The 25569-nt window shown below is 40.5% G+C and overlaps 2 protein-coding genes across 7 annotated transcripts in view; one reads left to right on the top strand and one right to left on the bottom strand.

Annotated features, from left to right (window-relative positions):
• Window positions 1-25569, top strand: part of LOC112456196 — a 174776-nt gene that overhangs the window by 145599 nt on the left and 3608 nt on the right. The window contains exon 6 of one of the 2 annotated variants that reach the window (XM_025018595.1): window positions 19245-19415. The exons of the other annotated variant lie outside the window; for it this stretch is intronic. The gene's annotated coding sequence lies outside the window, so the exon portion shown is untranslated. The remainder of the gene's footprint in view (window positions 1-19244; window positions 19416-25569) is intronic. 2 annotated transcript variants of the gene reach the window in all.
• Window positions 7313-23770, bottom strand: LOC112456192 (acyl-CoA-binding domain-containing protein 4-like). Of its 5 annotated transcripts, none has more exons than XM_025018588.1 (9): window positions 22942-23770; window positions 18475-18635; window positions 15703-15860; window positions 10037-10193; window positions 9652-9948; window positions 9249-9562; window positions 9010-9184; window positions 8832-8934; window positions 7313-8745 (listed from the first exon to the last, which is right to left on the bottom strand). In XM_025018588.1, exons 2-9 carry the CDS (start codon window positions 18626-18628, stop codon window positions 7995-7997), a joined length of 2109 nt encoding a protein of 702 aa, XP_024874356.1. In that variant the 5' UTR covers window positions 18629-18635; window positions 22942-23770; the 3' UTR covers window positions 7313-7994. The 5 variants fall into 5 exon arrangements, with proteins under 5 accessions (XP_024874356.1, XP_024874352.1, XP_024874351.1 ...); XM_025018584.1 differs by having other exon boundaries at window positions 8832-9184; window positions 22942-23125; window positions 23569-23769; XM_025018583.1 differs by having other exon boundaries at window positions 8832-9184; window positions 22942-23769.

Here is a 25569-nt window from a genome sequence, read left to right as displayed (position 1 = left end):
GAAGATACAGGTGGAGAGTTTCTTTTATATCCAACAAGTCGTAAAGCATGTAACCGCGGTCCTGATGGCATTAAAATGACCTCCGGGCGAATGGATTTCTAGCTAACTATAAACGCTTCTAAGTTATGTGGCGAACTGTCGGAAAGTGCGCGCTTGTTCGGGGCATATATCGGTTTCTCAAAAATGAAACCCCGTAATGCGATCGAAAGGCCGACTGTTTCACAAAAGAGTGCCGAAAGACTGTTACGACCGAGAAGAAATATGTTATCCCCTTCGTTTTCGTCCTTCGGTCCTCTCGTCTGTCCAGTAGAGGGTCACTTTAATTTCCGACCGGCTGCTGCGCCGACGTGAAACGCTCGGCGGTATAATTAAATGATCAGTCGCTAATCAGGATTTATCGGACTGGAAATGAAATAATATACAATGTAGAGGGTTCTCTTAAGTATATTTACCTTTTTTGTTAGAAACCATCTCATCGATCTGTTTTAAATTTCTCTGTTTTATAATTGTTATTTTTATCTTTATGAATTTATACATATTACAATATTTTATTGTTATATACAATAATTTATAATTTCCTACGTTGCATGACTCTGACATTCGTCAGAAATTGGATGCATTAGTGAAATATCTATACGTTGCATTTCCTGATGTGGCGGCTCTTTAGATCTATGCCATTTCTTCGAAACTTGACAAACGTTCTCTCATACTGGATGATGACCAAAATGCATTTCCTATTTCCCTTGATGACGGTCGTTGTTAAAGCTCGAGGGATCTACCAGAGAACAATTTTATACACGATGTACCTGTCCTCGACGGAATTCTGACTTCGGTCTGGAAATTTTCTTTAAGAATATTAGTCACGTGAAAGAGCAACGGAGATAGAAAAGGGAAAAAGGTCTCGCGAGAAACTAGGCGCGAAATCGTAAGAATAAAAGAAAAGCAAGACCACTATTTGACCGTAGTAGGATAATGTTTTGCGGTCGACGTTTGACGTTTCGCAGTCAATGTAATGATTCATCTGTATTTTTTTGTAAAGACGACGATGCATGCAATCTTGATGCTGATGCGTTTTGACTTGCTAAAAGAGATTTAACTGAAACATTGCTTCGAAACTCTGTACTGTCGCTAAACAATTTTATAAAGTAGAACTTTGAGAGAAAGAGAGGGAGAGAGGTGGTTGAGAGAAAAGAAAAAGAGAAAAAGAGATTTTTGCGGGAACCTTTGACTACACGATGAGCGGGTGGATCGTTTCGACCAGTCTGTGTATCTCAAGAAACGTATAACGAACTCATTAATCATCTCCCGAACGAGAGCCGAACCAGAAACAATTCTGGGATGCGCGGAAGGAGGCTGCTGCCGTGGACGAGTGGTACGAGTCACTAGTCTATTTGTTACGCATCGTTTACAGACAAAGGATCAGCCGATCAGTGGCGCTAATATAATCGAGAAAACGAGAAATCGGAGAACACGATTTCAATTCTATTACAACAGGCGTCTTATTATTATTAAACGGATCCTCTCAAGAGTTCGATACGGCCATAATTCGAAGCGTAAATAAGTGTTAATTTGTGTATGTGCATGTAGTGTGTGTCACTGTGTGCAACTGTTGTCCGCGGTGATAAACTCATAGGTTCGTCAGGCCCAAAGGATTGCATGGATCAGTCCTTCCTGCGGGTTATTACAACAGGCGTTTGATAAAAATCCACATACGCCTGGATCGAGACTTCGCCCAATGAAACGATGCCCGACGCGACCTTCGATTTTATTCCCGATCCGAGCTGTCGCACGATCAAAGGAATCGTCATTCGCGAAGCGGCCGCAGGTGGGAAACGGTAAATGTAGCTGATGCAGGTGAGCAGGTGTCGGTTCTAGAGGTCTATAAATTTGTGCGCGCTTCTCGGCTCACACGGATGAGACGGGGCACACGAATTGTACCCCGAAGGGGTGCCACGGCGCGGCGCGGTGCGGTGCGGCAATTTTACTCCGCCGAGAAACGACACCCTCGTCACAATACGACCTGTTGCGTCGACATCGGCAAGAGGAGCAAAGAAAGGCAGCGATCGGCGGTAGATTCGGATAGAATTAACGTTCCTTCTTGGTTCTCGGAGCGCCTTTCGCCGGTCGTGAGAATTACCGTGGGTCAAAGCGTGCCGCCGCCATTGTGACACGGCTTCATTACGCAAACTGAGCTTTGTGTATACCGGGGTGAGAAGGCATATGTGTGCACCCTATAGCGCAAATATTCCCCTGACGTCAACGGTTCTGTCATTCAACAATAGAAATCGTCATTTTTAAACAAGTTTAAACATAATGTTCGCTATTTTTTTATGCAGGAAGAATTTTCTGAAATGTTGCAATTATAAAAATTAGACTCATTAGAATTGCAGTTTAAATCATCAGAGTGTTCTTTTTAATACGTTTATATATTTTGTTTTATATATATTTTTTATATATTTTTTATTTATATTATATTATTTTTATATAATTTTTAACAAAACTTGAGAAAGTTTTGATGGAAGATTGTGGAACGCGTTTGCGTAACATAGAGTAGTTTTAAATATCTTATAGGTTTGTCAATACCGTTCTTCCACCCTCATCCCTTGTATGTCCCTTTTACGTCGGTAGAACTGGTGCTGCGACCTTACGTGAAACCATAGCATGCACTTGACTACAGCTTCTCAAAAGTCGATAACATTGCCATCGTCTTTCATAAAATCTTGATTTCATTATGAATATATGATTACATTATTATTCATAAAATTACAGCTGATGTTCTTTAGGTATTGTTCGCGATTAGGTAGCGAAAGGTTTTACCTGATGATAAACTGCATATGAGCAATAACTATATTTACACAAAGACTCAAAGAATATATAGTATATATATTGAATTTTATAAGTAGATTGCACATATTCTTAGGCGACAATACGCTGAAGAAAAAAGATATGCAAAGACGTCGTTATTCATTAATCGCACTCTGTTAATCGTAATGTGTATGTATTATTACATGCGAAATATGCGTCGTAATGTTTTAGAGAGTAAAATAATTAGAGAAGTTCTCTTTTTGATTAAACCTCTGAAACAATAATACGCTTAACAATAACTGCCCAACAATGCTCGCATATTGAATTTTGGTGTTGCTGCGAGCGATGAACGAGGACTAAAAATTTATGTTTAAGATGTTTAATCTTTGCTTATTGAAAAGGGAAAATGATTCTTAAAATAATAACCAATAGCATAATGTATTCTAGATAATAGTGATTGATGCGATTGTTACAAAGGGTTTTACTTTACCAAAACCTTTTCTAAAAAATAGATTAAGGATTGACATATGAAACAAGGAGCTTATTTAGATAAAAATTTTTCTCTTCAGCCTTTCTCTCGTATTTCGGAGAAAGATTTAAGAAAGTCTAATATTATAAAAAGATTGAATGCAAAATGCAAGATATTACATTGGGCATTGTTCATTAAGGAAATTATTTGAGAAGGACTTTTAAGAACTTCAAAGTTTTTAAAAGAAATTAAGATAAAACATGTGGCATGTAATAAAGTTATGTTGAAGATCTATTATGTAATTTGGAACAGTATCTCCAAGGACTTACTATATCTACACCTGTCACGGATAAAGAGCTTTAAAGAGATTTTTCGAGATTTTCACAATAATTTACTAGATTACACAATTGAGTTGATGAAAAGTTTGTCTCTTTACACATGTTTCGATTTAATACTCGGTGCGAATAATGACTAACAAGTTTTAAACTTGTTTTTCAACAATGTTTGTTAATTCATAAGTAAGATAAATTGTATTAACTAAGCGTAGCGCACTGAAAAAAAAGTTACATGATATGTTCTTCATTGAACGGTTACGCAATTTTAAACATTTTTTCTTAGGTTTTTTTTGTTTATAGATTACACGCTGGGCGCGCAAAATTTAATTATATATTATTACCTCATATGGAATAATAATATTGTAAATGATATAATGAATAATATTTGAAATGTGGGTCCATTGAGATATAAAATAAAAACACGCAATAGGGAGGAAGAAATATGTACGATTATAATAAGATGACACGATCTCGATATTATCGAATTATATATATAGTATATTTTCTAATCATAGTAATACTGTTCCATTAATAATTGTTACATTAATTACAGTGCGATAATGAACTAAACGCGATTGATAATTACCAATCAGATGATTACCAATAATTATACAAGAACCAAAGAGCCCAGATTTGTCAGGCGCGTACCTTCGCATCGACATTCAAATATGAGAGGGTAATGAACGCAATATCGATTACGCTCGCATTATGTATAAACACATTCACCCAATCCAGTAGGGTAATAAATCCACGTAAATGTTGTAGCTAGCTATACATATAGGGAATTACATATGTACCAAGCACCGGAAATATCATACTTTTTATAAAATTCAGAGATTCGCAGGAACTTGCTCGAAAAAATATCGGTTTACTGCGTTTATCTAACTGTACTTAATAACTGTGCTTACACTTGTTGTCGCGATAATTTTTAATGTAGTCGTTATGAAAAATACGTACATTTTTGCGTGACCAATCATGTATTTTCGGTGCTTCGTACCACGTAATACGTTCGTATATATATATTGTCTCGATATTAAGCATACAGAATTAATTAAGAGTAAGAGTCATCTCTCTATTCGAAGGTTCGGTTTCTGAAAAAATACTGCGCTCTGTAAATACGGAACTCTGTAGGAATGATTTGCCTTTTAATTCGACAATTCATGCAGCGATGTACCCGACCGACGGGCTACGTTCAAAGCTTATACAAAGAGTACGCTAACGTCATTTATTTTCGCTTCTTTGATTGCTACGCAATGTAAAATTTGTTGCTTGTCTCTCCTCCAAAACTAGCGTATTACACGTAATTCGTTTTGTTACGTGCCAAGATGGCCGTGAGAGAAGGAATGTGTGAATACAAAATCGTTTGTTCGTGGCTGGATGGTCGTGGGAATGAAGATTGCGTATTGCGAGGTATAAACAGCCTCTGTTTGCAGTAATGCGGATGACTCGCTAGCCGTAAGAAACGAAAAACCGCGACGAACGAAATATCGACGTAGGAGGGATAATGAAATGTCTATACGAGGGTAAATGCACAGTAAAGTGAAGAGATAATACGAAAACATTTAGCTTAAGTTTTGTACACTGAGATGTAATTGACTAGCTCTACGAAATGGAAAACATTGATTTTCGGGTATCCGAGGCCCGAGACTAGATATCAGGAGACCTTTTGCTTAAAAAGCGACCCCTCCTTTGAGCAACCCTTTGTGTATCCACTAAACTTTCGTAATTTAACATTGATTGCACGTCCTAAGATTTGCGATATAACTCACTCCTCCATTACACCAGTTAGGAGATGTTTGCAATAAATCTTCATTTTTAACCGACTCAATAGATTCCCTTGACCTCACAAATAATTCTAGTTATTGCACTTGCCCGGTAATACAGTCGCTATAAATGATTATCTCTTCGTCATATTGCGTTTTGTGATGAATAACAATAACTAATATAAATAATATTGCAGAACGATTATTGTTTTGAAAACGTTTTGTCATTGAAGATCACACAATGCGAATACAAGCATCTCTCAATATCTAGCCCGTTGAGAAGCCACGTCGACCTTAGCTACTTATGGATGGATTACATGTGTTGGGCCTTTACGGGCATAAAAATTCTACACGAACAAGAGAGCTCCCATCGCCCATCGCATCTGCTCTACTTATAATACGCTTACTAAAACTAACTTACTACGACGAATAGATACAATCACGGTAAAGACTTTCGATTCGCGATTCTGCAGCGACTCGACGCAGGATCGCTGACGTCAGCATAGCGACTATAGTCTCTTAGAACACAAGCCTTCTTTTAGTGACTTCTAAATGCTTGTATTCTGTAAAAGAGTGCTGTAAAAAAGAAATTGTGCTTTGCTACCGTTAGTTTGTTCTAATATAATACAAAATAAACAATTGCTTGATTTATACAATTACGGACTCGAAATTTTTGTTTGCCGTATTTTAAAATCGTCAAATGACACTGAAACATTTGAAGTATCAGCGAGCGAATATTTGGGAGCGAACGGTTCGGGTATATAAAGACTATACAAAGCATTGTTTTGGCATCTTTAAAACATTATTTTTTTCAAGTAAATTGGCAGATAAAAATTATCGCTAGTTTCTCGTCAACACACGTATATGCAACATTTTATTTTTGAGATCAATAATTATCGCATGCTTTCTTTGGTTATTTTCCAGTCATTCCGGCGAACAATTAATTTGCTTTGCTAAAGAATTACAGCTTACTGATTTGCCTCGCAAACTGCAATAAAAATTAAAATTTCTTTATAAAAATCTATCTACTGCAGAATAGAAGAATCGGTCAGTAATAATCTCTACAGTGGAACAATCACGAGTCGATCTCGTAATCTTTGAATGATACATACGGCGTTTCATGATTTACATCCACTAATTACATCAGATGCTATTATGCTTAATGAAAAACAAGACGAAAAGTCCTGAACCATTTTTTTTCTTTTTAGGGTATTATTAAATAACGTCCACCTAATTTGCGCCCTTATTCCTAAGTAATAGCGCTATGTAATTAGTAGACGCGAATGATGGAATACCGTGTATACCTCTGATCCTACAATATTTTAAGCTTACGCATCTGACATTAATTCTATCCCATATTTTACGCACATTGAATTTTCACATTCGATGGCAGTTGAGCGCAGATCAGGCCAGACGACTTTGCAGATGCTTACCTGCATATAACACGAAGTTTTGGCGATCGGGGAACTTAGTATCTTATCATATCCTACGAATAAATTACGTATCGTAAAGTTAAGAGACGGATGCGATAATAAATATAGGATTGCGACGCGATATTTTAAATCGCGCTTTTATCAGTAAAACTATTGAAGATCAGTACAATCTCAATCGCCGACTTGATCTGCGCTTCTATATTTGAACATTCATCTTTTTTACAAAATTCACACTGAGAACACTTGAATCGGCAGGTTCAATATGAACTCACGATTCGCGAAGATTGTGTTTTATGGCTTTACTTTAAACACACACGTTTCACATACAGTAGGAATATTAATTTGACATGTTTTCGAGTTAAACGTAAGAGAATGTTAATCTTTTATACAAAGAAATAAAAATATGGATGCGATGATTTTTAATATACTTTACGAATCAGTAATAAATAAGTCAATAAATAATATACATATACAGAATAGAATTGTAATTAATGAATTACAAATTAAAAAATATAAGATTCATAAAAGCAACAATACGATAAAATAATTTCCTATAAATTTATTTGATGATTTTCTAAATACGTATTTATCTACTTATTTACCTATCTATCGGCACATTAAATCAAGAGTGATGATCTCTATATTTCTCACCTAAGCAGCGATTACGTTATTATAGATTACTTTCTGCACGATAAAATTTACTATATTTTAAAATGTACTTCTCAAATATATATTGCGCATTGATACATTGACGGCATTTGCCAGAAACAATGGCTACGTTTTGGCATGTTTTACGATACTTCTCTTCCGCGATTTCTTCGATTTCGACGTTGACAGTGCAACGTAGAAGATATGACGTAAGTGGTAATAGCAATCAACAAACTTTAACGAACGAAAGAAGTCAACAATTACAACAAAAGACATATTCGCTCTGTAACGAAGAACGCAACATATATAAAACTAACGATGTTTAACTTTAATGTTAATAATAAAATAAATCAGGATAAACGTCGAAAAAATCGATCTCTTCAAGCGTCAATTTTACCATCAAGGAATATTTGTAAAACACCACAGTAACTTGGAAAAATTGGACTGCACGAACGCTTCCCTTAATCATCAGTCTTCTCGTACGTGCTTTTCTTATCACTAATGCGCGGATGACTCAGCTAAAATGGACCATCGGTCATCCTTAGAAGATATGCGGCGCCAACTGTAACTTCCAAAGAGAGACCGGCCTGGCGAACACCGTGACTTGACCCTTTTCTTTACCGCCAACCAAAAAAACGTACAAGGGTGCCGGTCCGTAGGAAGATGTTTTAGCGTCGGTCCCGTCCACTGCCGCCACCTTTGCCCTTTGCCTCTCGGCCCTCGACGCGCTCACCGCTCTTCTCGACGGCGAACCCAACGGCAGGCTCTTCGGTGGCGCTCGGGGCACCCTCCTAATCTCCTGAAGCTCCAAGAGCTCTGCGAACGTCTGCGAAGCCGATCTTCCAGGTTCATCCTCCAATACGCTATCGGGCGGACTGTTGAGCAACTTGGCATACTTTCCGTCCTGTTGCTGCTGTTGTTGATGATGATGATGGTGGTGGTGGTGATGGCCAGGTTTGGTCTCATCCAGGCCGAGATAATTCGGATTACAGAAACCGAACTGGCCCTCTCGTATCGTCGACGAAGTGACAATCGGCCTGTGCGGCTTCGATCTTCTTCCGGACACCCAATCATCCTCCGCGAGCGGATCGCCCGGACTTCTCGCCTCGATACTCGCGTAATCCGACGTCGATTCCTCACCCTCCTCAAGATCGGCGAAACGAACGGAGGCGGAAGTAGGGATTTTCGTCGTCGTCGGAGTTTTTGGCGTTTGCAGAGCGGCTTCATAGAGATGCGAGCTGTAACTCTCGCCGCGGGTGGGCTGGCAAGCTTGGTGTACCGCTGCAAAATCTCTGCAACGAACGTATAACAAATGTAGGAATCTTACTGAATCTTTAACAAATTAATTAAATGTGAGTAGTTATTTCGAGGCAGCTACCGTCTTTCCTCTTGAACCTCGATCAGTCTCGACGTGGGCGGTTCCTTACGCTCTTCATTGTCGCTATTCTCATCCGGATCAACGAAGACCAATCTAGCGGCCTCTATAGGCGTGAGAACAGGGGTTGGTAACGTCAAAGCACGAAAGTTTGGCACCGAAATAGGATCTCTGGTCATACCAGAAGTATTGCTAGTATTGCTAACGTCAGTCGTCCTCGCCATTCCCTCCGACGCTTTTTGTCTTCGGCGGGCCAGCGTGTTGGCACTACGAGATTTCACCATTCCCGTGGAGGGTTCGACCACTTCGACGTCCACTTGCTGAAAAGGATAATATGTGTTTGCCTGCATGCAGGCCTAATTGGAATATAAGAGCGCATCGATGGAGAACGTATCTCGGAAGTTATGTGGACACACATACCTCCTGGGGGCTTTCTTCATTATCGTCGTGTCCGCTGAGAACTGAATAACTACACTTCGTCGGATGACTGAGCCTCGACAGATTTATTTGCGATAATTTTGAAATTTCCCTGAGAAAACTGGGTCTGGCGGAGGGTGCCTCGTTCGGCGATATTCTATTGCTCGACAACCTAGGCCTTTGGTTTCTCGGCCTCGATTTTGAATTGTCTATGCCTGTTCCTCGAATCAGCAATTCGGACACCGCGAGAGCGACGCTTTCAGCTCTCGGTTGCGGTTTCGGCCCCGATATCGTCAATTTCTCCCAGGTTTCTGTACCTGTCAAAATAATAATTAATTGATTTATGAAAATCATATAATATTGTACACTTAAAACTTTTTTACTGTAATAATGTAACAACGTGTACCAAAATGAAATCTCCAAAGCTCATTTGTCGCCAAACCGCCGCTCTCACCGCCAAAGATCAGCATGCAACTTGGCAGTCTGCATGCCGCGTGGCCATGAAGAGGTCCGGGGCCTGGTTTGTTCTTCAGCATGGACCACGAAGCGCTGTTGACGTCCCATCGCCAGCAATCGTTCCTTTCTTGAAGGTCCGTCATCCCACCGTAAATATACATCGCATCACCATGCAAAACCGCTGAATGCTTGTGTCTCGCGGCCGGCCCACTTTCGCTCGACGAAAGCAGATGCCAAGATTCAGTTTCTGTAACGTTAAGTAAGTTGGAGTTGGTTACACATTATTATTGATCGCGGTATACGAAGCTGTATACGAGGTATCGTAGCAACATTACCGAAATGAAAAGCCCAGAGTTCAGAGGAGCTTCCACGTAAGTCTTGGTAACCGCCGTATATGAGCATTTGTCCGCGATGTACCAGGGCGGTGTGGCCTCTCCGACCTCTAGGAACCACGCAACCCCGTTGAGCTCTCACCTTTCTCCATATATTTGTCTGAAAATCATAATCATTTCACCAGTCAGATTACTTGGCTTTTCATTACTCGCGTTATTTCTCTTAAAGAATTGCTTTTCCGCTTATAAACGAGCTTGATTCTACATCTCTGCATTTTTGGGAATACTTGTGAAGATGACGTATAATAAGGCCGGCCAGCAACAAAAGGGACAAAGACCTCTAATTTGCGACCCTCCAATTCTACCGTCTGAATAGGTTCGGCTTTAACTCTTGGGGTTGCGATAATCGTCGTTGCCACCGCCACTGAATAGATATGCGAAAATTATTCTCTCACCAGTTGCAACGCGAATCCTGGTAAATATTTCATTCAGCAAAACGTGCGCTTACAAAGTACGTATTGTATAATTTGGACTGTTTAAATATTCATTAGGCAAATAATTCTCTTTCTCTTTCCTCTATTATTACTACATAATGGTGTAGTTTTAACATGGTTAATTTTTATATTGACAAAAATTAAAAACTGCGTTTTGTAAATTCGCTCCGTGCGGAAAATATTTATTTATATGAATTAATACGTTTTTTCACCGATGTCGAAGACATAGCGTAGCAACATACGCAGACGAGAGGCGTAGTCGGTATTCAACGGTGAATATTTGAGCCTGGTAACGCATTCATAACGCGAGCTTTCATCCAGTTACGAAAAGCATGCGGCTGGATGAAGGAATGTATGCAATATGTAAAGCCACCGGCCCGGTATTATAAAACTATGACGTGGGTGTGTTACGAAAGAGAATATATGCGTTTATAAAGACGAATAATTTGAAAAATACATATTACATCAAATATATAAAGGTATATAAGATTATACCCTGATGGTTAAATATCGCAGAATTTTTCATATCAATAATCAAAATTTCTATTAAAACTTTAAGATTTTCTCAGAATTTTAAGATTTTTTTATACAAATTGGAACATTTTTCAGCACATCTTTGTAGAAATCTAAATAAATTTGAGAAAATAAACGCAATTTATCAGAAATGTTCATACATACAGATACTGAAATATATCCCGAAAATCTTCATTCAATTATGTCTGAAAGTATCTGAGAAATTTGACATATTTTTTCGGAATTTTTCATAAATGTAAAATATGAGAAATTCTTAAGAATTTTCTGAGAAAATATGAGAAAAATTTTCACCAGGGTGCATATGTAAATTTGGTGAAATATTCTGTTGAGTTTATAACGTTATGCAATGGAGATATTTTATCAAGACAGTACTGCCTTGTTATTTACGAAATTACAATATTACGAAAAGACTTTGATGATGATTAATATTCACAAAAGAATACTCAAGTATCGTTACGTAGGTAGATAGTATAGATTTATTTTTACCATGTTGTTACCTTGGAACAATTTCCATGAAAAGTATGCCGCAGAGAAGAAGCGTTCTTCGCGTGTCCATTATATTTACACGTATCGATGAAATCAATACGTTGTGCCCTTCCCCCTCCCTCCTCGGAGAGATTTATCGCTTAGTCTAGCAGAAAATTCGGGCGTGCGTATCAACTGGCGTTTTAAAATCGCATTACCCTTCTTCTCTCGAAATACCATGGTTCATGGAATTGCAACATGGAGATGAACAAATGGACCGTGTAACTGTCTGGTGAATACACTCGAAGGGATCATTCCCTTCCGCTACAATCGAGATGAAGACGAGACACAAGTTTCCAGTACCAGCTTCAGATCTACCCAAGAGATGATCAAGTCGCTTCAACCCATCGGCTTTAGACGCGCACTTTATGTAATTACTTTTGACACTCTTAGCCGGCAACGGCTATCTCTGTAGTCTTTGTTCGAGCATTACACACACACACATACACACTCGTACCACAGGGACATGGAAATCAGCGTGCTTCGCGATAGACATTACCTCCAGCAGGGTAAAAGACCCCGTGATTGCCACTATACATCAAAAGGACTACCGGTGTCCGTTCCGCTCTCTGAGGGAGCTGTGAATATATCTACTACCCTCTCGAGATATTTAGTTATAAACATATATTTTGTCATATATGAGAATAACTGATATATGTTACAATATGTGCATTTTGGACAAAAGGAATTTATAAACCGTAAAAAGATTCAAACGAATATCAATCTTATTATGCATCATCGTAGAATATCATAGCGTAGAATGGCCTTCGTTATTCACAAACTCTAAATAAAGTTTTTCGTAAATTAACAATGTAAAAGAAATGGAACGTATGTTATGACACATGAACCTACTTCCACTTTCTATTCTACAAACAAGGTAGTGTTTTAACGAAGTACGGAGGGAAAGTGAAAGAGACAGGGAGGTAAAAGAAGCAGGGAGAGAACAAACGCGCCGAGCAACCCCTCCGGCTTAGCCAATCAGCTTTGCCTCTGACGCATTTGTAACGCAGATTTCAATAATACACGGCGAACAGACAGAAACAGCGGTGGGATACGTCCGTATTTCCTCCCATGGTCGAACGATTAAAAACAAATGGACCAAGAGTAACCATGGTAACTCATTGTCAGCCAAAAAAATCTCGAGACATACGAAATAGCTGGAAAAGAGTTGGCTGCGTTCTCCCGTTCGATACAGTTTTGCCTCGTCTATGTTGTCTATAACAAAATGTTCTTTTCAACAATTCGCAGATTGTAAAATTTGAAACTTGCATTATTAGTATCAGGAGAAACTAACGAAAAACATAACATTTTTACTGAATCCAATAATGTTGTTTATTTAAAGATGAATAAGACAGCGAAAGGATAAACAAAGTCTCGCAGACAATAAAATTTACGTAAAAGGGATTGTCAGAATAATATGGTAGATGAAACCTATTGAGTGAAAGAGATAGCCAGCCACTGCTGACGAAGGAAAATCAGTGTAGTTGACACATTTATCCACCCCATATCAAACTGTACATAAAGCCATACAACGTAATTCAGTGAAAACTTGCAGATTTGTGGTAAATGCATTTACACGAATGAGATTAGACGACTTTATTTTGTTACTTGGTTGTTGATAGAATTAGAAATAAAAGGCAATATACTTTTATAAATGTAGGGCTTCTTAAATAAAGAAATCGACACTTCAACTTTTCCATTTTACTCGTAATAAATAAGAAAATAACCGATAGAACGAATCGATGACACGTGATGTCTCGCATCCCACGTTTGACGCGAAATTTATTAATTTTTAATGCCTCGCACGTGAGCGGCAACTACCCTTGGGAGAATGAAGCCCTGTCTGGTTTCAAGGGTACGAATCGGAGAGAAAGCCTGTTAACACCAGCTGCTGCCAAAAACCACCCTCGACTTAAATTGCTCTTGAAGGTCTCGCGAAAGATGTACCTCCTCTGAATATTGTATGAAATTAGAGGGTACGTCAGTAAATGTTAACACTGTTACGAGAAAAGCGAATAAGAATCAACATAAAATTTTATAATATTATAATACTATAATATTATAATATATATATATCTATAAAAAATAGAGAGAAAGGATCTTAATTTGACTTTACAGAAAATTAATGTGCTTGTATTTTTCTTTAAAGTTAATTTTATTATGTGTTAGCAATTAGTGTAATTAGCTTATTAAAATTAATAATTTGTTGTTAAATTCTTAAGTTCTTAGTATTTTCGCTTAAAAAAAGTTTTAATTCGATTTTTCGAAGAATCTAAACCTTCTTTCCCTCGGTGCTCCATTATAAAAAATGAGATTAAACATAAATCGAAATTGTGTTAAATTTAATTTGCATATTGGAGATAACTTAAATCATATAAGTTCATTGCATAGGCTATAATTATCCGATAGGTAATTGCTTGGGATATCATCAATTTGAAGTTGATCCTTGAGTTGAGACCTCACCTCTCTGAGATCTAATATTGCAACTATATATTCCGGAGATCGATTGCAATCTCGCAATATCTTCGAAAATGGAAGTAATGCCAGCACTCTGAACATATACTATTCTATCGAGACGAAAGCTCGTTCATCATCGATGCATTTCTGTCATTCCCTCTGTATGAATGAAGCATTACGTAGACATTCTTTCAACAATCGAAAACGCAATACGTTATATCAAAGTCGAAACAGAAAACTTAATATTTTCCAAAAGAAAATATAATATTCGACATATATCATAATGAAATCGTGAAATAATTTCTGATGACTTGTAGATCTGATCAAGAAGATAGATGATGATCACGAATCAATGAAGATTTATTCATTTAATTCAGCTAGGATTTTCATAAAATATCGCCAGGGGTTTTCCGCGTTTCGTCTGGAATTCGCTATCAGGATTTCAATCGAATTCGTTAACAAGATTTAGTTAAGAACGACCCGTGCGGTCTGATTAGATGAAACGATGGGCAGCCTCCGAATAGCCTCCGGGCAATCGCCATGGCTGTTTCGGTGATCAGAAGGAAGGTTTGCACCCCTTCGATTTGGTAAACGAGACGAAGGGCAATATTGGACAACCGCGTCGAAGTTGATTGATAATATCGCGCACCGATGCCTTTCCTTAAATTTGAGGTGTACGCGAGTTCCAACACGTAATCTCCTACCAATTAAACAACGTAAATAAATAAAAAACGTAGCATTAAAATACATAATTCTCTAATTCTCTCAGAGATTACGTTAATAACTCTTAATTGTTTAGCGACACAAACGACGTAATGTATAATTTGCATATTACAAAAGATTATTAAAATATCATATATCTTCTGTTAAAAATAAAATCCTTCATTAAAACACGACTTAAAGTTACTAACAGTATCATGATAATCGGGTCTCTGTGAGAAAGACAAATTATTAGGACAAATGTTATCTTGGTAAACCGAGGTTGGTCGGTGCCCGAACTACATCATTCTTGTTTACGAGAATCGACGAAAAGCAACATCGATTCCGAGCTTCGCTTATTTCGCGGGATTGGTCGTCCGCACGCGAGACATCTCCCTCGTCACCGAAAGAGGCCAACCACCCCGTGTTGCTCGTTTCATGTCGCGCTTATTATTCTCCCCAAGGAGTGCTTGACACTGTGTGAGGCACAACAGGATAACAAACGGTATAGCTCGGTGAATTTCTACACGTGCTCGATCCGCGAGCCATTATTGGCCGGATAAGCCTCGGTTGCCCTTGGTAGCTTGTCACCCGTCGCTAAAACCATCCCTCTGTATCAGCGGCAAGGGAAAGTGGCACGCTACCGCGTAAAACTCGTAAAACCGATGACGTTGCTATCGGTTAAGCGATATTTCTCGAGGGTGCGATTTTTCCATCTCTCGTTCTCGCTGCCTTCTCGGCGAGACTCCCCTCGTCGCCTCGTGGGGAAGATCATTAAGAGTTTTCTCAGCGCGATCCCGACGCTGACTGTCGGGATCGTTATCAGAAGTGTGGCAACATGCCGATGCTTATCGCCGTAAAAAGTGCTCAGTCTAAGCGGCACTTATTCGCGCGACTTGAATTTCCCGTACGCGATACGCGATATCGCATTCTACACTTGTATTTTGTGCGAAGCATTACCTTGACGTTATAAACCCAGAGTGGCGTTTCCGTTCCGGCAGAGAACCCGAGCTCGCCGCCGAAAACGTAGAGGCAATCCTTATACGCCACCGTGCTGTGTTCCTGAAGCGCCGGCGGTCGTTCGCCGCCTGGATGCAGTTCCTCCCATTTGCTCTCCGCTGAAAAAGAAACAAGGCGAAGCACATGTCACGTAATCCGACATTCTTATCCTCCGGGCTAGGCATGCAGCTATTATAAAAAGTGCACGTGTTACAAATGCATGAGAACGTAAAACGTCGGGCTTTTCCAAGCAGGGCTTTTCTAATGCACTCCTTGCATTTTTATAACCGACTTCGGCCTCAGCAGAATGTGTATACTGCATATCCTAGTTTTTGGTAAAAAAAATAGAATCGCTTTTTAGTGTAATAAGGCACGCGATATTTATATTAAATATAAAATAATTACAAAATGTTGTAATTCGCGTTTTAGTAATTGTGATATCGCAGTTTTAGTAATTGTGATATCGTGGATGTTTTATATTTTGTGAATTCTCGCAATTAATAATTTAATTGATACATTTTTTGTATATAACAAAACGAGAACGAAGAGGAAATTGGATGGGAAATCTGGGATTTATTGCGCCATCGTAATGGCGACAGTTTGCGAAGAGAATATTAAAAATCTCTTGTATATCTGGCCTCTTAATAAAACAGACGTCTCAGCATCCTTCGAAACTATCGTGAAGAATGAGCCGGGGCTCCCTCGGCGAAGGTATAAAAGATATAAAAGCGAGAAAAACGCTCGCTCGGGTAGCGCATAAATTTGCATCTTTTATCGAAATATTCTTCTAGTGAATATTCTAGTGAATATCGAAGTGAGTCTAGAGATATTGCTGCATGCGCCAATTATTATTTCTCTCTCCGTGCATTGAATTAATGTTATGCTTCCTCTCGACGTAATCTTATTCCTGGTGTGCCAGGAAGCTTGCTATTAGATTCTGATTTATCGGATGTTGATTTCTATTAGATTAGCTCGTGGAATATTATTGCTCATTTATTTTATATTAAATTATTTTTTAAAGGGTCAATTTTATATCCTCTTATCTCCGCACGCCCTTCTCTATGATTTCACATCTTTCAAACAGCGCCTTCCTTTTATCTCACGACCCTCGCTCTGTCCCTTCCATTTCGCATCCTCTTTATTCACCCGAAACCGCTTTGAGGGGAACGATAATATCCATAAATAAATGAGAGAACGAAATACGTGTGATTCGTGAACGACATTCGTGCCGACATCTATATCGCCTAATTCCGCAATATCCGCCTCCAAAGCTTCAGCCTCTCCTCGGAACGTGCTCGAGAACAAAGACCTAAAGTAAGGACCGTAATGTGCCGGTTGAAGCATCCCCGATGCCGCTAGAGTGATACTAGATGCCCGACATTGATTACGTAGTACACGTGTCACGTGTCGTATCTAGTTTTGGACAGTGGAACAATACCTCCCTTTGTATAAAAGCGTGCATTGCAAAATTGCAGTGTGTTCGATGCGCAAGAGATTCGGCATTTCCGAACGAGTGGATATACGTGCTTTGCACAACAACTTGAGCCACTGTTGCCTCTCTAAATATCTTCACGACACAAGAGAGAATATTAAAGGTATTTTACGCAGGAATTTTATGTCATTAAGAGAAATTTACATTCTTAAGAAAATAAGAATACAGTCTTTAAATTAATTTTTAATCCTCTTCCTCCCGTACAACTTTTTTCTATCAATTAACTTTTTTAAGTATGCCGCTCTCACACTTCTCCAAAAATAGTTACCCCTCTAATAATCTGATAGAAGAGGAACGAAAACTGGTTCCGCTGGAGCACTCTTGTGATTCTTCGAGTTATCACAATATTTTTGCAAGATCAAGTAGAGCGACAAAGCTTTTTAAAACGGAGGGTGGTGACAGCGGGAACATTGTCCCAGGAAACGAAGCGCTACCCGCCAACCCTTCCGCAGCTGCTTCAGTATTCACCCGAACAAGCACACGGTCGAACAATACTCTCTGATTAAGAGACCCGTTCGTGCGAGCACGAGCGAAGCGAATTCGTGCTACATCGACTATACTTGACTTCACAAATCATCGCTCTTCTCGAGATTGCTTCTAGACGTCGACATATTCATGATCTCTCGTAGTGTCGTGGGATAAAACCTTTCGTTGCGTTAATCAAAATATACAAGGCGCGACAAAAAGAGTTACGATATATGAGATTTTAATTGTTCGGAAGCGAGATAAGACGCTAACACCCCCCCGTGTGGTTAGGGATGAACGCGGATAAAAGCGATGGAACATTTCAGTCGGAGGAAAATCTCACCCTGTCACGTACATAAGCCACTGATTACGGCCGGCGGATGCAATTAATTCACATATGTCTGATCTCCGTGGAAACACCACGTAATTGTGGGGTATCGTCCGCGGATTTAACTGATGTACGTAGGCTTTAATAATGGTGCATTATTGATCAGACTGAACCCCGTTCAAATTCCGTCGCGCGCCCCCTTATTCCATGGGGTTGCGCCAGCGGATACGATGGGGTGCGCTGGTCAGAGAGACGACGTCGGTATTATATCGCGCACTTGGGAACCACTCGAAATATACCGTCGATCACTCTCTCGATAATTATCGGGATATTCTACGTTCCGGAAGCGACGCATAGCTCATGATCGATTAATGTAATAATATGTGCGATGATGTGCGAGCCAACATATGTATAAGCCGGGTATAAGCGGAAAAATTTTAAAGCTCACCAAGGCTGTATCGCCAGAGATCTTTGAGAGGTAGGTTGCCATTTCGGCCTCCGAGAAGATATACGTGACCGGCAAGTAAGGTGGCACTGTGCTTGCTCCTCGAGGGTGGTGCTGGTCCATTTTCAGTGCCAGCCGCGGTAACCGAGCTCCACATTTTCTTCCTGAAACACCACACGACAGAAATTCATTTTATCAGATGTCTCGTATCAACGGGGAAGATCAACGGAGAGAAGTTTATTACTGTATTTCTGGCAGGCTTTATTAAAACATCGGTAACACGGCGCGCGGCAGCTTTATCTATAAAGCCAATTAGAAGCTCGAGAGATTAAATGATATCCTGATAGATATAGATAGTCTTGTAATGGCACTGGTTTCCCCTGGTCTTCCGTGTGATATCTTATTCCTCCGCTTTCCGAATGTTTCCTTCGTCCACAGAATTACCGCCGAGAGAAGTCGCTCTCACGGAAGCTGGGGATAAAATGCATTCATCCGGCTACCGTATTTTATCAGTCTTGTACCTTTGTACACACGACATCTCTTCTAACAGACGTTAGCGGATTTAGAGAATAAATAAACTGATTGAGATTTGTTCTTGTCTTCGCGATAAATATATTTTTTCCAACTACTTCTTATTTTAACGTTTTATTTTGAGAATTTACATTTACAACTTTCCGATATGAAGTTCTCATATCTAAATATACATGCAATTTTGAATAATCTAAGAGACACTAATTGTGGAAAGTACATAATGCAAATTTAAATATTTACAGAGTCAAGATAGATGATCAACCGGATCTGTCCAGAACTTTCATTGACAATCATCATGCAATAATGCGCGGCGATTACGATTTTATTGGAGCGACAGACGGCAATTTCTAGCGAAATCTTCAGGAAATAAAGCGTCGATTGGATTTCGAGGAGAACTCAGGAAAAAGCATCAGGTGCAATTTTTAGGTGGTTCCCCTAAAGCGAGGGATGCCACTGACCATCATTGGCCGGCTCGTATTCCCTCGGCGCTGTTGCATTAGTAACACACCTCGCACATCTGTTCCAAGATAATCTATTTCCGCGTCCCTAGTTTCTTCACTCGACTTATCAACAACCTCCTTGAAAGCTCCAAGGAACTCTTTGACGGGATTTTTGGCACATTCAAGAAAATGCACGCTATTTTTATTTATATATCACTCTAGATTCTAATATATATCCTATTATATATTTCTCAATGAATAAATCAATTAAGTATAAGCGTTGTGCATTCTCCCAGGTGCGCGTCTCGATATCTATAACGATCGGTCCATCGCGCGCCAATCTATAAAATCCAATTACTCGGAGAAGCCGAGCTCGGCCTTCGACATTGGCCTTATGAGTTTCCACCCGTGCCTATATCCGGCGCCGGCACTCGAAATTCAATTACGACAGCTGTGAAATCGGGTAAACGAATGCACCCTCACGCGCGTCCCGAACACGCGTATACGCAAATAACACGTTCTTCGCGAATAATACCTTTCGAGGTAGACGCCGCTGTACAAATATCGATCTTTCTTTAATGGTATTCAGTACATGCAATCCACTAGCCAACGGCACACGATCGAAGAAGGGTGTATGGGTATAAATTTTGAACTCGATTTTACAATGAGTTTTTCCAACACTGTTGACATTATATTAAAAATGGTTGCAAATCTGTCCTCTTTTTACAAATAGTCAGAGCTTAAATGCGAAGAAAGAAAAATGCAAATTTAAGTCTCTAAATATTTTCTTGATATCGTTGCCGTCAAAAGTTATGTACGTCTTTCATCGAAACACGATAAACGAAGATGTGAAGTGACTTGGATTATTTCAATTTCTATCGATACGTGTGGATTCACTTTTATCTCCGCATTTCTCACAGATCGGTGAGTAAGACGCATTTCCTCTCTGCAGTTCCCCGTCGTAAGATTTCTCGGATATGAAACGTATAGATATACGTGAAAGCGCGCGCGATCGCTGGTAAGGATTTTACAGCGAGCTGAACACGCGTGTCTGAACTATATGGACGGGATTCCATCGGCTTCCGGGAGAGAGAATGCCGAGCGATAATGTCCCGTCCGCAGATTTCAGGGTACGAGCCGTATCGGCATCCCCTCAGCATCCCCTCGGTACGAACGTTCGACCCAAAAGCCAGGATTAAACGCGCGCCATGGCAATTTTTCAACGATTTCACGGGCTCGACTTCGGGATTTACGATACGCGAAACAAAACACTCGAAGATTTTCTCTTCAACCGGGATGTCCGAATGTCATAATCTCGACAGCTTTGAATGCCCATCGATCTTGCCTAACGTGAAAATCTCGGATCGTAAAAATATATATTTTTTTTTCCTGAAAATGATTGTATCCAAATTCATGCGTCGATTAAAAATTGATTGTTTTGAAAAGCTTGTCTTGAATATTTATACAAAAGTAGCTGAGTTAATTTTTAGATCCATTAAATATGGATAAAGGAAGGAGTAGAGGTATAAAGGCCACGGTTTTTAATCCGTTCCGGAATTGTTTCTAAATGCGGCTATCTGACCTTCATCGCGTATTAAATGATATGCATACGACACATTATGCGATTAAAAAATTGCAAATAATTACATCTGATATATTAAATGCGTAACATTAATACAGAAGTCCAAGTGTGCTTTGCGAATTTATAATCCACAATCTACAATATATTTCGAGAGAGAGTCTTGAAAGCCTAGTAAACATGTAATATCTAGAAATATCGACAATTGTCACCGACGGAACGCGTTCCCCGTCAGGACAAGAGATGTGCCACGCACATACAATTGAGAATACCCTATCATCTTTGACGAGGGAACAACGCCGCAGCCGCGAAGAGAACAGCTCGATTCGAGAATCACGCGGATAGCAGCCAGCATGGAAGACGCACGATTCGCTCCCTTTCCTACGGCGTTACCCTCGTGAGATTTAAGTTAAGGAACTAGGTAGGGGGAGAGAGTTGGGGAGATCAGAATCTAGTCAAGCCTTTGCACGTCAAATATCGTAGAGACGAAATCAGCAGTCGATCGATACCAAGTTTTTTTTATCGGAAAAAAAAGATGAGAACGTTCGTCTACCGCGTAGTACTTAAAGCAATTTCAATTTCACGGATGTAAAGTTTATCACAAAATGAATAAAAAATTGCAACGTTGATATAAAATATATCGTTTATTAATATATGAAAGATATTTGTATCTGTTATAATCCTGCGTAATATAAAATGTGTAATAATTTAAAGAGAAAGATTATGCAGATAAATATCATGCACGGAGAGTATTTAATTTAAGGTCGTTAATCATTAAAATCTTGTATCTCCCAAAATTGTACTTCTCCATTACCAGTATTGCTCTACGGCACGGAATTTACTTTGGGAACCATTTACATAAACGTTCTCCTTTAAACAATTTGGTAGGGCGAACGCCCCTCCGCGTTACAAGCAATCCACGAAGGACCGCGGGTAAAAGAAGCGCGATTCTTGTGCAAACACTGCGGCAGTTCTCATTACCGATCCCTTTGTGCCGGAAAGAACATTCTCTAATCCGCTGCATACCTTAAGGGACGCTCATCCATTAGTGCTTTATTTAAATTTCAAGCAGCGAACGTGCGGGCTACGCAGAAATTGCAAAGTCAATTTTTACGGAATGGTTTCGATATATAATTATCGATACGAAAATTAAACAAATACGTTCGTTACGTTTTCTATCCTATGTTATTATTAAGATGAAATTTTGTTAGTAAAGCATTACGCTTCTCTCTATGACGGGGAAGGATCACGAATTCTTATTTATTTCATTTATTACTGTAAGTGAGGTTGCTTAAACGGCGTAACGTATATAGAACGTACAATTCACACAGAGATATGTGAAGAACATTGATTTTCTGCGAGGTTAAGGACACGATAAATTGTAGGCACCTACTATAGCCACGTGACTTTTATCCTTTCGATGAAAATTTGTAATTGCCTATAACGATTTCCCCCTTATTAAATACTTTATCGCTATGATTCAGTCTACGTAAGCAGTGTTCGATTAAAAGAAATACATGTTTCTTCGAGGAAAACAAATATTTAAAACAAGTTGTGACTGGCGCTACCAAACTATCAATTACGTCCATTAAAATCTATTATAGTGTATTCCCTTCGGCCAATAGATTTTTCTCGAAGGTCCTTTTCTTCGTCTAGAATAGAATAGACTTGGAACGTTTAAACTGTGGCGAGTTTTTCCGAGCTGTGACAAATGTAATTATTTTATATAATTTTACAATTTTTCATTTTTTAATTAACTCAGATATACCGAAGGTCGATCTGATCAGCCTTGTTCTACGTTGACATCAACTAGATCGCCAACTGAAATTTTCCTCTCTTACACACTAATCCGAATCCATCTCACTCTCCGCTGTTGCATCAGCAACTCTACCCATTAGTAACGCCAGTTAACAGGCTTACCTCTTAACACGGCGGACCTTTTATCTCATTAGCTGGGACGAATGCAACTCGTGACCCACATGCAATCGGCGACTTAAGAGCTCCCAAATACACCGCACTACACAAAAACCGACGTGCTCGCTCTCTTTCCCTCTTCAAGCGTGCATCTGTCGTCGAATCCTTCTCGACGCCACATCCGGGTGCACTGGAAACAACACGACACACGCAGGATGAATATACACGCGAGCGGACAGAAATGTCGAGGACGCGGTCTAGAGTGTCTGGAAACTAAAGGGACACAGAACAACACAAGTTCCCCTCGCGTGTATGTCACGGTGGAATAACAATATATAACGCTCGCGCGTAGATCGGCGCTGATTCGATATCGCGCGTGGAACACAGAATCCGCGCGTAATCAGTCGACGCGCATCATCACCCTCCGGCAGCGGCGGCCGCCGTGGAGCCGATACACTCTCTCGAGCGCACTCGAATCGCATCAGCCGCAGCACCCGCAGATTCACGAAAGGGTTCAACGAACCTAAACGCGCGCCGACCGATATTATCGAACGTCAGTTTTTTTTTTCGCGTTATTATATCCCCGATGGGCCCCGAGCTTCGCGTCACCAGGTGTCTTCGTTCAGTTCTCACCTCGGCGGATCACCTTCACTTTTGCGTCACGATCACCGAGAACCACGCTCGTCAGCCCCCTCGTTCTCGCCGCGTGATCTCTCTCACGCTCGCGGGAAACAACTCGACGGAGTTGAAAAGCCCACGTTACGCGGGAACGGCGAGCTGCCTGCCGCTTGTATTCTCCCAACTGCGTCCGGGTCGAGCACCTACCTCGCCGAGTCGTCATTGAGGACTCGACGCAGGCGCGCGACAAGCAACCCTCGTCCCCTCTTCGTCGCAGCGATCCCTTATGTGCGGTCCGGAAGGGTAGCCGAGCCGGAGCGGAGGGTGAGGGCGGTTGGTGGAACGAACATCCGTCGGATGGACGCCGCGACTAAACCCCCGAATGACGGCGATAGAGCCGACCATCCGATGGTCGAGACGACCGTCGCCGGGGGAACAATCTCGCACGGTTTGGTTGATCGTGTTTTAGACTCCGGAGACGCCGATTGTTCGCCGGAGTAGCTATAGATATCTCGGCGTTTGAAGCTGAATACTCCTTTTCAGACTGGCTTTTTCTTTCTGGGCTTTTATGTCCGGGTCCATCAGAAGAATTCAACAATCTACTCTATCTAAGATCGCGTATTGTTTCTTTTTATGTTTCATTACTAAATTATTATTATTATACATAGCGCTTTATGTTATATTTATTTTACTTCTTCAGCATGTACGTTCAGCGAGATGTTTCGCCAAACAGCGAAATCGAGGAATATTAAAGTCAATTTAGGAGCAAGATTGCGATACGGATAAAAAAATGTGTCTTAAGAGCTGGTATATCATCTTGGAAATATGATATAATTTGTTTCATGATTTTACCCATCGGTGTGATCGGCAACGGTGGTCTCTCACGCACGGTATGGTTGGCGCGAGACTGATTCGGACCTCCAGACGATCTCGTTGGTACAGCGGCACCGCGCTGGACCGACGCATGCGTGGGCGTCAGTTCCCATGGAAACCGGGGAACTCGAGGCACCGCGTGTGAATACGTATTGATTACTCTGCTCTCGCTCCGTTCCGCGATCTCTCGTATCTTCTCCGGGCCACCCCATGCCCCATTCTTCTCTCTCTTTCTGCGTCCCGTTCTGTTCCCACTTGGAGAGTATCTCTCCCTCTCCCCCCTCCCCCGTTCGAGGCTGTGGCGGCCGCCCCCTCTTTTCTTTAAATTAGGCCCCTAATGTCCCGTCCCCAGCATCCTCGGCGAATAGAATCGGGTTCTCTCTTTCATTGCAGCTCGCCCGCCCTCGCGGGGGTCGTCGGTTTTGCTTAAATTAATGCCCGCGTCTCGTTCCGCTTCCTGCGGTTGATCGAATACGCGCACTCGACACAATCGCCGATGTACACGCGCTCTCTCCCTTCATGCTTGAACACTCGCGGGTAGAGGGTCGAGGAAACGCCTTTTTGTTTCAAACTCGAGGTGCTTCTTACGATTGAAGTTTAAGGCAATTCGCCAACTAAAAGATAATTGACTATAGCGACAATCAACTTGGCTACCTGTTGTAGCGATGATTAAAAATGTTGAAAAGATAATGCAGGAACAATAGTCTGGATTATTAGATGTCGTTTTACAAGGACATCTTCGAGATATTCTGACCCAAGGCTTTTCTCGCTGTTGCAAATTTCATAGCGCGGTAATAAAAATTGAAACAATGTGGATACGCTGTAGTCGCTCGATAATTTCGGTCGTTGGTCACACTAGAGGCTACCGCGGCGGAACAAATTGTCCTGTTCACATTTCGTAACGGCGGGATTCGTTAAAGGAACGAAACAGAGGAAAATTGAAATTCGGCGAAATATTTTCGGACCTAGCTATTATTATTTTATCGACTCACTCTCGAGTTTGGTTCTTGTGGACCAGATATCTCGATTTGCTGTACAGATCGTGTGTCTCAAGTCTCTCTCGCTCGAAGCATACCAGGGATTAAAAGAAACTGAGATTACGTGTACGCTTGAATTTTCACCGACAGAAGCTTTCGTGACGCG

Source organism: Temnothorax curvispinosus, unplaced genomic scaffold, assembly GCF_003070985.1.
Source record: "Temnothorax curvispinosus isolate PA1 unplaced genomic scaffold, ASM307098v1 QBEX01006657.1, whole genome shotgun sequence".
NCBI classification, from domain to species: Eukaryota; Metazoa; Arthropoda; class Insecta; order Hymenoptera; family Formicidae; genus Temnothorax; species Temnothorax curvispinosus.
This window is presented reverse-complemented; position numbering and strand designations above follow the sequence as displayed.